The sequence below is a fragment of the Pseudophryne corroboree genome, chromosome 4, assembly GCF_028390025.1.
Source record: "Pseudophryne corroboree isolate aPseCor3 chromosome 4, aPseCor3.hap2, whole genome shotgun sequence".
Classification (NCBI taxonomy): Eukaryota; Metazoa; Chordata; class Amphibia; order Anura; family Myobatrachidae; genus Pseudophryne; species Pseudophryne corroboree.
Genome location: NC_086447.1, coordinates 93,922,311 through 93,938,561, shown reverse-complemented (window position 1 = coordinate 93,938,561; position 16,251 = coordinate 93,922,311). Strand labels below are relative to the sequence as shown.

General features: G+C 48.4%; 2 protein-coding genes across 4 annotated transcripts in view; one reads left to right on the top strand and one right to left on the bottom strand.

Moving 5' to 3' along the window:
* Positions 1-9,806, bottom strand: part of PFN4 (profilin family member 4) — a 37,622-nt gene extending 27,816 nt beyond the window's left edge. Inside the window, exon 1 of the mRNA XM_063915282.1 lies at positions 9,745-9,806. The gene's annotated coding sequence lies outside the window, so the exon portion shown is untranslated. The remainder of the gene's footprint in view (positions 1-9,744) is intronic.
* Positions 1-16,251, top strand: part of FAM228B (family with sequence similarity 228 member B) — an 80,195-nt gene that overhangs the window by 7,251 nt on the left and 56,693 nt on the right. For all 3 annotated transcript variants that reach the window (XM_063915279.1, XM_063915280.1, XM_063915278.1), the window contains exon 2: positions 1,116-1,226. In XM_063915279.1, the coding sequence (XP_063771349.1) occupies positions 1,146-1,226 (81 nt within the window). In that variant the 5' untranslated portion in view covers positions 1,116-1,145. The remainder of the gene's footprint in view (positions 1-1,115; positions 1,227-16,251) is intronic.

Sequence of the window (16,251 nt, the reverse complement as noted above, 5' to 3'; positions counted from 1 at the left end):
ACACACACTCCCTCACCCTCCCACTAACTCCCCGTCACCGTCCATGCCCTCACGCTCCCTCTAACCCCCAGTCACCATCCATGCCCTCACTCTCCCTCTAGCTCCCCCTCAGAATTCCTACCCTCACCCTCCCCTTTAACTCTCCATCACCGTACATGCCCTCACCCTCCCTCTAACCCCTCAGTCACCGCCTAGGCCCTCACGCTTCTCTAGCCCCCAGTCACCTTCGATGCCCTTACTCTCCCTCTAACCCCCAGTCACTGTCCAAGCCCTTACCCTCTTTCTAACTCCCCCTCAGCGTCCCTGCCCTCACCCTCCCTGTAACTCCCCTTCAGCGTCCCTGCCCTCACCCCTCCCTCTATCTCCCACTCAATGTCCCTACCCTCACCCTCCCTGTAAATCCCCCCAGTGCCCGTGCCCTCAGGTTCCCTCTAAATGCCCCTCAGCGTTCCTGCCCTCATCCTTCCTGTAACTCCCAAAGTAGTGGGAGTAATAAGGGGAAAGAGGGGAGGGAAAATAGGAGGGGGAAGGGGGTGTCGAGAGAGAGGAGGAAAAAGAGAAGAAAAAATACCTTCTAGGTATTCAGCCTCTTCTGGCTTGCGTTCTATGGTGGAATTCTGCATAGCCTATACTGCCCAGGGCCCTATACTCCCATAAAGGTATTGCGTATAAGGGGTACTCCTGTCGGCATTGTGTATAAGGGATACTAGTGTATGGTGTAATATGAATCATGGGGACTAAGTGCAGAGTAATGTAAGATTGTGCTACACAGTGTGGTGTAATTTGAATTGGAGGTACTATTGTGAGGTGCTATTATGTGGCCCCTCCTCCTTGTGAGACCACAGCCCCTTTTTGTGATGCACACCTTCGGCACGCGCTGTCCCCTTATGAGTTAAGGGAGGGAGGGCGCAAGATTATAGTTTGCAGAGGGAGCCGAACACCCTAGCACCGGCCCTGCTTGTTCCAGTACTTTATAGAACCCAGTACCCACGATAATGATTTCAGTTTTGTCAAATCATTTCTCAGTATAGTTCCCTGTAAAAGCCATGGCAGAACAGTATTTTACAGCCTCATTCCTCTCTTTTCCTTATTTATGATTGTACATTATTCCACAGGGTGTAACAGTCAGGAAGACAAGAAGAACGATGCCATCACGTCCAGCTGCACTCTCTGCCATTTCCCTGAAGAAGACCAAAGGCTGGCTGGCACAGAAGCCACACGTCCAGGTAAAGTGATACAGCGGATTCTCCGTGTCGCCTGTGGTTTGTGGGAGTGCCTCAAGGACGGATCTGCGGCAGCCGCTCTACGTCACTTCTGGGTTCACTCAGCCGGCCAATGGTGTCACAGGTGATCTGATGCTGTGTTCTCGGATGCAGCACTGGATCACATACAGTAGGTATGCAGGAGGAATCTACATATACCAGATGCCTCCTGCTGCATTACCATATCTGTGCATCACTGCTGCATTACCATATCTGTACATCATGCAGCATTACCATATCTGTACATCGTGCTGCATTACCATATCTGTGCATCGTGCTGCATTACCATATCTGTGCATCGATGCCGCATTACCATATCTGTACATCGTGCTGCATTACCATATCTGTGCATCGTGCTGCATTACCATATCTGTGCATCGTGGTGCATTACTATATCTGTGCATCACTGCTGCATTACCATATCTGTGCATCATGCAGCATTACCATATCTGTGCATCATGCAGCATTACCATATCTGTGCATCGCTGCTGCATTACCATATCTGTGAATCATGCTGCATTACGATATCTGTGCATCGTTGCTGCATTACCATATCTGTGAATCATGCTGCATTACCATATCTGTGCATCGCTGCCGCATTACTATATCTGTGCGTCGCTGCAGCATTACCATATCTGTGCATCGCTGCCGCATTACTATATCTGTACATGATGCAGCATTACCATATCTGTGAATCATGCTGCATTACCATATCTGTGCATCGCTGCCGCATTACTATATCTGTGCGTCGCTGCAGCATTACCATATCTGTGCATAGCTGCCGCATTACTATATCTGTGCGTCGCTGCAGCATTACCATATCTGTGCATCGCTGCCGCATTATCATATCTGTGCATCGCTGCCACATAACCATATCTGTGCATCATGCAGCATTACCATATCTGTGCATCCTGCTGAATTACCATATCTGTGCATCACTGCTGCATTACCATATCTGTGCATCGTGCTGCATTACCATATCTGCATCACTGCTGCATTACCATATCTGTGCATCGTGCAACATTACCATATCTGTGCATCGTACAGCATTACCATATCTATGCATCGTGCTGAATTGCCATATCTGTGCATCACTGCTGCATTACCATATCTGTGCATCGTGCTGCATTACCATATCTGTGCATCGATGCCGCATTACCATATCTGTGCATCATGCAGCATTACCATATCTGTGCATCGTGCTGCATTACCATATCTGTGCATCGTGCTGAATTACCATATCTGTGCATCATTGCTGCATTACCATATCTGTGCATCGTGCTGCATTACCATATCTGTGCATCGATGCCGCATTACCATATCTGTGCATCATGCAGCATTACCATATCTGTGCATCGTGCTGCATTACCATATCTGTGCATTGTGGTGCATTACTATATCTGTGCATCACTGCTGCATAACCATATCTGTGCATCGTGCAGCATTACCATATCTGTGCATCGCTGCAGCATTACCATATCTGTGCATCACTGTTGCATTACCATATCTGTGCATCGCTGTTGCATTACCATATCTGTGCATCGCTGCAGCATTACCATATCTGTGCATCGCTGCTGCAATACCATATCTGTGCATCATGCAGCATTACCATATCTGTGCATCATGCAGCATTACCATATCTGTTCATTGCTGCCGCATTATCATATCTGTGCATCGCTGTCACATTACCATATCTGTGCATCATGCAGCATTACCATATCTGTGCATCGCTGCCGCATTACCATATCTGTGCATCGTGCAGCATTACCATATCTGTGCATCGCTGCCGCATTACCATATCTGTGCATCATGCAGCATTACCATATCTGTGCATTGCTGCCGCATTACCATATCTGTGCATCGTGCAGCATTACCATATCTGTGCATCGTGCCGCATTACCATATCTGTGCATCGTGCCGCATTACCATATCTGTGCATCGTGCCGCATTACCATATCTGTGCATCGTGCCGCATTACCATATCTGTGCATCGTGCCGCATTACCATATCTGGGCATCGCTGCCGCATTACCATATCTGTGCATCGTGCCGCATTACCATATCTGTGCATCGTGCTGCATTACCATATCTGTGCATCGCTGCCGCATTACCATATCTAAGCATCGCTGCTGCATTACCATATCTGTGCATCGTGCAGCATTACCATATCTGTGCATCGTGCTGCATTACCATATCTGTGCATCACTGCCGCATTACCATATCTGTGCATCGCTGCTGCATTACCATATCTGCGCACATAGGCGTGCGCAGCACATTTTATTAGGGGGTGCACCGTCGGAGGGGTGTGTCTAGCACCACCTTTTGGGCGTGTTAGCACCATCTATTGACGTCAACGCAATATAAAATATCCACCCTTGTGCCAATCCTAATAAAGCAGATACATTTTCAGATGTGGTGTGCACCAAACAAACACCCCTGATGGCACTCACTGCAATTACACTGCTCCTCCTCAGCCTGGTCTGGCTCCCCCTCTCTTTCCCCTGCAAGCTGCAGCAGCTTACTTACAAGTCAGTCACTCACTGACACTGACAGTCGCAGACTAGTACTGCTGCTGCTGGAAAAACGAGTGACGTGTCAATGCTGCTTGCCGGCCGCCTGCCAGATTTGAATTTGTCTTCCTAAGAGGAACGCTGGCTGCATGCTGATCCTCATCAGTGTCTGGCGTTGGCATAACATAGAAGGAGAGAGGTGGGCATGTGGCGGGTGGGCGGTAGCATCCTTGATTAACCCAGGCGTCCGGTCAGTAATGCAGTCCTGACAGGGTAGACAGAGGGGACAGTAATCAGCCTGCTCGGCGATCGCTGCATCAGGCACGTGAGATCGGGGTGCCAGACATTAGGGGGTGCCTGTGCGCACCAGGCACCCCCCCTGCGCACACCTATGTCTGCGCATCGCTGCTGCATTACCATATCTGTGCATCGTGCTGCTTCCAAGTAACCAAATCTGAATCACTCCTATAAGTGTGTCCAGAACACTGCACCAGTGGCAGTTTTACGGTCAGCGATGTTTCTGGGTGACTATGATGTATTGTCTCTGTGTAGACACTCAGGTATCAGAATCTGGTCACCCATTAACCACTTAACTAACTATTTATTTCGCCAAAAACGAATCCGAAATTGTCGGGGGGTTTTATGAGTGAATTAGGTGAAGAATATGAATTTAAACCTATCCCAAATGATTTTAGTTAAAAAAATAATTAAAAAGATATATATTTCTCCTTCATCCACTAGGGGCCACTGGAGCGTAGTTACAATGGGGAAATAGTAGGCAGTAATTGGGAGCTGCCACTTTAAAATTCTAACACTGTGGCTAGCTCCTCCCCTACTATCTCCCCTCCAAGCCAGTCTTAGTTAGTGCCCGAGGGAGCTGGTTCACTTGGGTTTTAGCTGAAGAATTTTTTCTTTTTTCTTTATTATTTTTATTTTTCTTTCTTACACACACAGACTGGCAGCTCTGCCACTGCCAGTCTGCACCGCGGGAGCTGCCGGCGGGGTCCCATCGCAGCTGCGTGCGGCTCGGGATGGGCCTCGGCTGAGGGAGACACTGAGCTCTCCTGAGTTGGCCGGACACCGCTGCGTGCGGCGCGTGTCGGGGCCGCTCCACCAGCAGAAGATTCCGGCAGCATGGCAGCGGTGAGTATAAGTGGTCGGACACCGCTGCGTGCGGCGCGTGTCGGGGCCACTCCATCAGGAATCCTGCAATAGCGGGGAGTACAGACACCAATTTGAAACTGTGATGATGTGTGCTGTGTCTTTTATTCAATCCCCGCTCCCTGCTCCCATACATGGGGGCCACGCTCAGGGTCCCTGGTCTAACCCCCCTCCACTCATATATGGGCTGTGTAATGCATGACAAAAAAAAAAAGATATTTTAGATTGCACCTTTATACTTTTATATTTAGGCGCCATTACTAGGGGGGCGGAGCTTAATCCCGCTCGACACGGCGGGCTAAGCGCCCCCGCTCCCCGGCCACGGCTCACAGGGCCGTCAGGGGATGCAGGGCGCTCCCCGCTAAGTTTGCGCGGGCGCTTGGTACAGAGCACAGTCGGAACATAGGGGGCGGAGCTGTCTCCCGCTCTGCTCGGCGGGCTCAGCTCCCCGGCAGCGGCTTGTGTGATCGGCGGGGGAGGCAGGACGCTCCCCGCTGACTTAGTATGGGAAGGCTAGAGTTTTTAAATTTGGACGCCATAACGGGGGGCGGGGCTTCCTCCCGTCTTGGACCTCGGCTCCCGGCGGCTACCTGCGGCTCTGCTGGTGCTGGCGGCCATTTCCTCTCTGCAGGGGAAACCTCTACCCGGACTCCACTGCTTGCTGTGAGTGTCAGGATCTTCTTATCACTGCAGTGAGTAGTTTTTTCTTAATGTGTTCCTCCTGTGGCACACATATATATATATGATATATAAATGTATATAGTTGTACTGTATATATATATATATATATATATACATATCTTGTTGTATGTATATTATATTTTATAGAGTTTGTTATATATATAATATTATATTGGATTATATCTCTATATGCATATATAATCAACTAGCGCCGTCGATTTTAAAATTAGGCGCCATAGTGGGGGGGGCTTAAACCTAACGCTCAGGTCAGTGCCCCTTTGTCAGGGGGGCTACGGCTGTTAATTCAGCACGGAGTCCCCTGTTTATAGAATATGGAGTCAGCTCACTACTGCTCTTTGTCAGGGCACAGTTAGGCTCACTGAATTTTTACAATAATATAAGACAGGTTAAAGAGGTGTAACCCTCTATAAACTCTGCACTATAACGTGCAGTGATAGGCACATATCCCTTAAAGTTGGTGTTTGATGGAATTCAATCTGCGTTCAGATGTCCCAAGCGTATCGAGCCACTGCAGCTATTTGGCTGACACCACACACAGTCCCCCAAATTACACACAGTATTATTACCAAGTGAAACAAAAGAGTAATAAAGGGGTGACAACCCCCGCCCTGTATGTAGTGTACTGCTAATTTAGTAAGCTCCGCTGGTTGCCCAAAATGGCGGGCAGCCTGTGAGTAAAGCCGGGGGAAAAATCAATGTGGCAGGGTGAAGATATGTGGGACGTGAACCCAGGTCTGTGTTATTATAATAAATGTCGGTGGAGCTTGTAGTTCTTTCTCTTTTCGTTTAATTAAACGTAACACCCAGGACAGAGAATTCCCTGTTATGTGTAGATTGTGCGGTGGAGCCATCTGCTTAGCCCTCAATGCAGCTGCAGGACGTTCCTGTTTGATCAGCTCAGCTTATGCAGGTAAGGTCACCGTTACCAGAGACCCCGTCCGTCATTTCTTCTCCCCAGGTTTATAAAAGGAGGTTGCTAACCTCAGTGTTACACGACGCTGCGGATGACAGACCTCTCTGGAAGGAGGCAATGGATGTCCGGGATACTGAGGATGTCTGTTTTCGGTGGAGTCCGAACCAGTGTCTCTGGGTCCTGGAGACATCCGACTGCACGTTTTCAGGTTTCTAAAAGGATCTTGCTAACCTCCATGTTACAGGAGATACTAATTATATTTCGGTGGAGTCTGAACCAGTATCTCAGGATATTGAGGCGTATTGTACAGCAGTTCGTCTGGTGCTGCAGGTAAAGAGGTCGGACACTTCAGGTCCCTCTGGGTTTGACGCCAAGGAAGAAATGACAGCGACTTGTTCAGTTTTGAATGAGCTGGGCATGCTCCGGTAGGCGGCCGGGAAACATCCGAATTCACAATTTCAGGTATCGAACAATGTTTGTTTGCCTATCCTTTTCCCGCAGATAGCAGGAAACAATATCAGGCCTCTACAGGGTATATCCCTCAATGTATCGTTGGTCCAACAGGCTGCCGTTTTTCCTGGGGCAGCCTTGCTGAGGGATCCATCTGTGAGTCATATGCGACAGCAGGGGTTCGACCTTATCCAGAGCAGGTAGGTTGTGGAACAATTGTCCTCTAGGTTACTGGATAATTCGCATCAGGATCAACTGATGCTTTGGGACAGATCAGAATCACGATTCTGCTTTATATTCTTTTGAGGTCTACACGTCTGTATACTCGGAACCTGCATTTTCGCTTGGGCTGTCTTAACCCGACGACCTCTGGGGCTGCGCCAGTGACAGGTGAACAGGGAATCCTAAGGGGCAGCTGGTTCAGGGGAAGAAACTTCCTGCATGATTTCTCGAACCATTGGGGGTAAGTCCATTTTTCTTTCCCCTACTGCTGCTCCAGCTCCAAGACGGATCCTTTACCGGTCTTTCCTTTAGATCTTTCCGTGCCCTTTCAGGCTTTTGACTCCAGGTCAGGGGCGGTATCTCCGTCGCTAAGGGATCTCATCTCATGGTAGCAGGCTGAAGCAGAGGTTCAGCATCCTCAGTCCAGTCTGTTTTAGGTCATCCAACACACTGGGAAGGCTTGGGCGTTTATAGACTCGATTTGGGAGTCCAACCGTCTCAGGGGTCCCTCGGCATGGGTCAGCCGGTTTACGATGACAAGACAGTCATACTGCAGGCGGCGCTCCAGATGCTTCTAACCGCAAAGGGTGTTGATCCCTGTTTTTACATATCATTTGAATCGGGGCATTTCTCAGGCCTTTGTTTTCTTTTCCCGTGCCAAAGCCAGATGGCTCGGCCAGGCCTATTCTGGCCTTAGAATCTTTTCAGTCTGTGATTGCTAGTTTGAAAAAGAAAGGGGGTTTTACGCGTTGCTTGTCTTCAAGGATGCCTGTTTACTGAACTCCGTTGGGTTTCCTCATCGTGCTTTTCTCATATTCGCATTACAGGATACTCATTTTCACGGTCATTTTCCGCTCCCACAGGGTTTAGGAAGATCACAGAATACCTCTTTTTCAAAGGCAGGGAGTGACGTTTGTTCCCTAATTGGACAATCTACTGCTGGAATCCCACTCTGCAGATTAGGTTGCTTCTGAATATCCGGAGGATCCAGGAGCTTCTGGTTCGTCACGGGTCCACTTTATGCTCCTCGTAAACGGTTCTCAACTCGGTCCGTCAGAGGATTTTTCCTTCCTCTGGACCAGGTACTTTCTTTCTTCAGTCAAGTTGCGACACGATGAGTGGTCGCTTACATTCCCCTCTGAGCGGAGGACAACAATCTTCTTTCCAGGTCAAGCCGCCAGGTCAGACTCCCGGGTGAGGGGACATTTCCCGGAGTTTTGTTAGCTGGTCCGCTGTTGGCGGAGATCCCGGATCGACCTCAGGGCGTTCTGACTGACTCTTTAACCCTTTACTACTCTCGGACGTGAGCTCTGGCGGCAATAGCCGAGGATGCCCTCAGGGCTCCTTGGAGTTTCTGGTTAGTCTATCTTGCCTTCTTTTCTATTATCTACCTCACTTTCGGTAACACAGGAGGGGAGAATGCGTGCTAGTCCTCCCGGTGGCTCCGGTTTGGCCGCGCATGACTTACAGATCCAGCCTGCACCTGTTGTCAGTAGAGGAGCCTTGGCTCCTACCTCTGCAGGACTGTCTACTTCAACAGGGTCCTTTTTCTTTATTCAATCTTACACTGGTTTCGTTTAACGGCGTGACTGTTCACGAGACCTCAGAAGGGAGCAGTGGCAAACGCAGGATTTTCACAGGGGGGTTTCCGTACGTGTGTGTGTAATTGAGTAGCCAGCACACTGCTCGACCTATGTACATATATATATATATATATATATATATATATATATTACATACCGCACATCTGTACATAGGCATACTGTACATATACACACACACATACTGTACAGTAGCATACATGCACACAGCATACATACAGTGTACATGCACACTGGATACATACGTACACACACACACACACACTATACATGCACACAGCATACATACACACACAGTATACATGCACACAGCATACACACATACACACACAGTACACATGCATGCACACATACTTACAGCATGCATACATACATACATACATACATACATAGTATACATGCACACAGGCATACTTACATACACAAAATAGATGCACACAGCATGCATACACACACACACACACACACAGTATACATGCACACACAGTACACAGGCATGCATACAGCATACATAAAAACACACACACAGAATAAATGCACACAGCATACACACACACACACAGAATAAATGCACACAGCATACACACACACACACAGAATAAATGCACACAGCATACACACACACACACAGAATAAATGCACACAGCATACACACACACACACAGAATAAATGCACACAGCATACACACACACACACACACACACACACACACACACACTATACATGCACACAGCATACATACTTAGTTACTCACATAGTATCCATGTACATAGCCATGTACACACCCATTAATAGTAGACACAACACCCCCCTCCTCATCCCCGCACCTTATACACATACATGGCTACTCACAAACTGCTGCAGTACAATTTATTATAAACTACCCCTCCATCCCACACACATACAGTATGTGAGACACGCACCTTGCTTCTGCAGAGTCACACACAGTGGGAGCCGAAAGACAGCAGAGAGAGGAGCTGTCCCATGCGCTTCTGCTGCAGCTCCCCCTACAGGCAGCCAGCAGCAGCCAGGTTCTCACTGTCACTCGGACAGTGTAAGGAGGAGGGAGCTGCTGCTGCTAATTAAAAATAAATGCTAAAAAAAAACGGACAGCAGCACTGATGGATCGGCGGCCAGGGGGGGTTTCTAGGTACTCGGAAACCCCCCCTGCGTGCGCGTATGGGGAGAAGTTCCCTAGTTCGGTTATGCCTACTGGGCCCCGATTTCGGAAGTCGGTTACCTCTTCTCGCTTTTGCCACTTTGGGAAGCTTTAAGGGGCATAGTGTGGGTAATAGGGGTTTTCCCCTTTTGATTTGCCATTCAGCTGTCATCTTTGGTTTTCTCTGGGTGGTTTACTCAGCTGCGCTTCAGACTACGTTGGCCTGAAATTTAGGAAATTTAAGAAATTAGCCTGGTGGCCGTAAGTTCGGGCTCTCTTTCAGGGAGTACTCTATTGGCAACTCCCCCTTTTTCGACTGGGGTTATGGCTAAGTTTCAGACTCAGCGGTCGTTTCTTTCAGGGGGGATGTCTGTTTTTCACATACATCTGACACTGGTGTTTTCGGCCCTCTTTGAATGTTGTCGGGGCTCACCAACTCTCTCTACAGAGGTTTTTCGGCTATTCGACAAAGTGTTTTCTTCTTTGTTCTGTACGATGCTCCCGTACTAAATAACCGGGGTCCCAGCATAAGCTGGGCCGTTGGATACATCTGACCATCAGACAGTCTTATTAGCGGTTGCTCGGGAGCCTCCGTTTTCCATTTCAGCGCACTCTATGCGCGTTGTGGGACCTTCGTGGGCGGCTGCCCGTGGAGTCTCCATGACTACTTTATGTCGGGCGGCTACCTGGTCGGGCCGACATACGTTTGTCAAATTCTATAAGTTTGACACTTTTGCGGCCTCTGCATCACAGTTTGGCCGAGTGGTTTTACAAGACTCTCAGCGCTCTCCCACCCGTTTTGGGAGCTCTGGGACGTCCCCATTGTAACTACGCTCCAGTGGCCCCTAGTGGATGAAGGAGAAATCAGGATTTTGGTACTTACCGATAAATCCCTTTCTCCGATTCCACAGGGGCCACTGGACGCCCGCCCAGCGCTGTTTCCTCCTTGTTTTTTGCTTAAAGGTTTGCAGATCACTATGTGCCTGCTTGTTCAGTTCAGGATAACCTGCTTTTTGTTAGGTTCTGTTCCAGGTTTAGTTTGTGTTATCCTGGTTTACAGGGCGTCATTAACCTCCTCTACCTTAAGGTTTGTTTATTCCAGCTCTCCTCGGGCACAGTTTTACGTAGACTGGCTTGGAGGGGAGATAGTAGGGGAGGAGCTAGCCACAGTGTTAGAATTTTAAAGTGCCAGCTCCCAATTACTGCCTACTATTTCCCCATTGTAACTACGCTCCAGTGGCCCCTGTGGAATCGGAGAAAGGGATTTATCGGTAAGTACCAAAATCCTGATTTTTTTACATTTTTTTTCAAACATCTGTGCATCGTGCTGCATTATCATATCTGTGCATCGCTGCCGCATTACCATATCCGTGCATCGCTGCCGCATTACCATATCTGTGCATCGCTGCTGCATTTCCATATCTGTGCATCGCTGCCGCATTTCCATATCTGTGCCTCGTGCTGCATTACCATATATATATACACACAGGATCCTGATGAAGGGGGATATACCCTCGAAAAGTGCCTCCTCTTTTCATGTATATATATATATATATATATATATAAAACGTAGATAAAGCCCGGCACTCCTCTGGATGACAAAATCGCCCCGGTGCCCTCAGTGTAACATCAGACAGTTTGTGAAAAATCTGCGGCACTCTGGGACTTGTGAAAAGACGATTGTATTAGAACATCAAAGAAATATCCATCAACGTTTCGGGGAATTGAACCCCTTTGTCAAGATGTGTGAGAGTGTGCCGAGAGAAAATAACTCACCTTAAGAAGAAAGAAGCCCGCCAAACCAAGAAAGAGAAGCCGCACCGGAGCCCGCCGTGAGTGCTGAGTCGCGCTGGAAGATGACGCATAGAGGCGTCCGAGCGGTGTCAGAGCCGGCCCGTTGCTAAGCAACGCCGGGAAAGCGTAAACACCGGGAACTGTGCAGCTAAAAAAAGAACAGGTGAAATGGGATCACAAGACAGGACTGGGCTGCATGCATGCAAACATAATAAATAGATGGATGTGTAAATAGAGGAACCACAGATCGTAAATAAAGGAAACATGCAGTACAGTAGACAGCGGGTGCTGTGTTTAACCCGTGCTAGGGGCCAATTGCTATTATATATGGCACTCCAAGTTCAGGGCCGGCTCCAGGGTCTTCAGCACCCCGGGCGGGCAATAGGGGCGTGGCTGAAATGATGTGCAGTGCGCGATGACGTCATCGCTCACCGCACAACAAAGGTCCTCTCCACGAAGGGAAACTAGACGCTACGCGTCTAGTTCCCTTCACGGCGGGCGGCAGCGGGGGCACAGCACTGACAGCAGACATCTTGCCATGGTGCGGCGCCCTCCGGAAGGTGCCGGCGCCCTCCGGAAGGCGGCGCCCCTGGCAAAAGTCCTGCTTGCCCGTGGCAAGATCCGCTACTGACCAAGTTATAAGCTTGGTAAAGAGAAAGGTGCCCGCCAGGTGTCTAAAGGTGCATGAACCAAAAAAGGAGGAAAGGGAAACGGATAAACAAAGAAGTACAAATATATAAGAGCAATAACAGAATATGATGTCCAGTGCGAAAAGGCCTGTCTAGGGCACTATGTTCATCCATGTTGGAGCCATGAAAAAAGATGTACTGGATAGTTGTAGCTGGACAAAAGTCATTGTAGTTCAATTGTATGCTAACCAAAAGTACTCCACACAATCCTCTCATTCAGACCAGCGGGATGTATAGTGCCAAGATTGAAGATCCAGGACGCTTCTTTCCTGAGGAGTTGACCCTCCCGGTCACCTTCACGCAAAGATTTTGGAACGTGATCAATTATGATATGTTTAAGGCCAACTAGGAGATGATGTGCTTCGTAGAAATGTCTGGCCACTGGTTGGTCAGACAATTTTCCAGCTATCGACGCCTTTATCGCGGAGCGGTGTAGGGCCATGCGTTCACGTAAAGTTCTGAGTTTTGCCTACGTAGCACAAGCCACACGGGCATACTATCAGATAGATAATGTACCTGGATGTACAGGTCAAAGTATGGCGGATGAAGATCTTCTTTTCGGTTAGAGGTAATTTGAACACTGAACCCGTCAACATATGGCTGCACGTTGTGCATCCCAGACACCGGTAGCAGCCAGGTTTCTTGGTCATAAACGTGTCCTTCAAGGGCATATCTGGAACTTTGGGGATGTCCGAAATGTCGGTATGTACCAACATATCTTTAATGTTCCGACCCTGTAACACATCATTGGAGTTTTGTGCCTGAAGGGAAGATGAGGGTCTGTGGAGACTATAGGCCAAAGTGCCCTGTTCGCTCGATTCAGCACGGGACTTGAGGTGTCGTAGGATGTGGTCCAGAGAATTCTGTTATCAATTGTTCTGGACTTGGACTGCATTAAAGTGCTTTGTGGAATCTGTAGAACCTCTCTCTTGATAGCCTCCAAGGATGTACACTCGTATCCTCTGGCGATGAACTTAAGAATCATCTTGTCCAGTTCCCTCTCCACATTTTCAGGTTGACTGTGTATGCGGGCTACCCTTATCAATTGGGACCTGGGAAATCCCTGCTTCAATGACTGAGGATGAAGGCTGTTAGCTCGAAGAAGGGTATTTTTATCCGTGGGTTTATGGTAGATGCTTGTATGCAGTTTACCTGCATGAACTGTAACTTGAACGTCCAGATAATTAATGGTTGAGGTGGACCATTGATAGGTAATTCTGATCGGAGAGGATCTGGAGTTGATAGATTCCAATAAGGCCCTTAAAGCAGATTCGTCCCCTGTCCAGATGATGAACAGGTCGTCAATGTACCTGGTGAAAAGTGCGATGAACTGAGACAAAGCCTTATCATGGAAGAACATCTGAGTCTCCTCCTTAAGCATATATACGTTGGCATAAGACGGGGCCACGTTGCTGCCCATCGCACAACCGGTTCTTTGTTGGTAGAACTGGGCGTCAAATAGGAAATAGTTCCTAGTGAGGGTCAGCTCTAGAAGCGTCATGAAGAGGTCGAGATCTACATCAGCCATTTCTTCTTCAATCAGAAAAGATCTCATTGCTGCAAGACCGTCTGCATGCGGTATACTGGTGTACAAGCTACAAATGTCGACTGTGCAGAGAATCGCACTTTCAGGGACCGGGCCATATGCTTCCAATGTGCAGAGGAAAGAGGTGGTGTCCTTCAAGCAGGTGGTCTGTTTGAGCACCAGGGGCTGCAGAATGCTATCCAAAAACTGTGAAATGGGCTGATACAACGACTGCCGGGCCGAGATGATGGGGCGGCCAGGAGGCGCCTGCAGATTATTATGTATCTTGGGCACCGTGAAAAGGACGGGGACCACTGGGTGTTTCTGCAAGAGGGCCTTGTGTAATTTATCCGAAATCAGCTTTTGTGAATGTGCTGTTGCTAAGATGGTGTCCAATTCCTGCTTGTAAGCTGTGGTGGGGTCAAGGCTCAATAAGCTATATGTGCTGGCATCTGATAGCTGGGCCAGGATTTCTGACCTGTAGTAAGCAAGATCCAATACGACCACCCCGCCCCCTTTATCTGCGGGGCGGATCACTATATCGGTGTATGAACCCATGTTTTTGAGGGCCACCCATTCTTGTTTGGATAGATTGTGATGTTTTCGATGATCAGCCTTGGTATATTTGTCGACAGATTCATCCACCAGACGTATATATGATTTAATGGAGGAGTTCATGGATTGGGGATCAAAAATGGATTGACTTCTTTTATTCAAGAAAGGTTGGAAAATGGGTGCCGGTGAGGAGTTCAACGTTGGATGTGTGGAAAAATATTCCTGCCGACGTAATTTTCTGGCAAATTGATAGAGATCTATTTTCCAAGTGAGCTCGTTATGCGGGTTGGTGGAAACAAAAGAAAGTCCATTGTTAAGGACACCCAACTCCGTTGGGGTAATGGTGCGCTTGGACAGATTGTACACTAGGGGGTATATTTACTAACATTCGTAATTCTCCAGATTTGGTGGGAGAATAATCACGAATGACATCGAAAGTGTAAAACTGCAACTTTTTGAATTTATTACGACTAATTTACTAAGCTGCCGTATTCTGCATTTTCTGGTTTTCCGATGTCGATGTCATTCGTTTTTTTAGGCAGTGTTTTACGTGAGTGACTTGTAAAACACTGCCGACTTTAATACAATGAATCTCGGCCGGATCTGAGAGATCCGTGCTGGGCTTCATTGTGCACTTTGTTTAAAAAATAAATAAAGTTTAAATGTTAAAAAAAAATTGCGTGGGGTCCCCCCTCCTAAGGCAAACCAGCCTCGGGCTCTTTGAGCCGATCCTGGTTGCAGAAATATGGTAAAAAAATGGACAGGGGTTCCCCCATATTTAAGCAACCAGCATCGGGCTCTGCGCCTGGTCCTGGTTCCAAAAATACGGGGGACAAAAAGCGTAGGGGTCCCCCGTATTTTTAAAACCAGCACCGGGCTCCACTAGCTGGACACATAATTCCACAGCCGGGGGTCACTTTTATACCGTGCCCTGCGGCCGTGGCATCAAATATCCAACTAGTCACCCCTGGCCGGGGTACCCTGGGGGAGTGGGGACCCCTTCAATCAAGGGGTCCCACCCCCCCAGCCACCCAAGGGCCAGGGGTGAAGCCCGAGGCTGTCCCCCCCCATCCAATGGGCTGCGGATGGGGGGCTGATAGCCTTTGTTGATAGTTATGAATATTGTTTTTAGTAGCAGTACTACAAGTCCCAGCAAGCCACCCCCGCAAGCTGGTACTTGGAGAACCACAAGTACCAGCATGCGGCGGAAAAACGGGCCCGCTGGTACCTGTGGTACTACTACTAAAAAAATACACAAAAAAAGACAATACACACACACCTTGAAAGTAAAGTTTTATTACATCCATCCACACAAACATACATACATACTTACCTTATGTTCACACGCAGGTCGGTCCTCTTGTCCAGTAGAATCCATGGGGTACCTGTTGAATAAATTATACTCACCAGATCCAGGGTACCAGGCTCCTCGGATAATCCTTTTGTAATCCACGTACTTGATTAAAAAAATAAAACGGAGACCCGAGCCACGCACTGAAAGGGGACCCATGTTTTCACATGGGTCCCCTTTCCCCGAATGCCAGAAACCCACTCTGACTTCTGTCTAAGTGGGTTTCTTCAGCCAATCAGGGAGCGCCACGTTGTGGCACCCTCCTGATCGGCTGTGTGCTCCTGTACTGACTGACAGGCGGCACACGGCAGTGTTACAATGTAGCACCTATGCGCTCCATTGTAACCAATGGTGGGA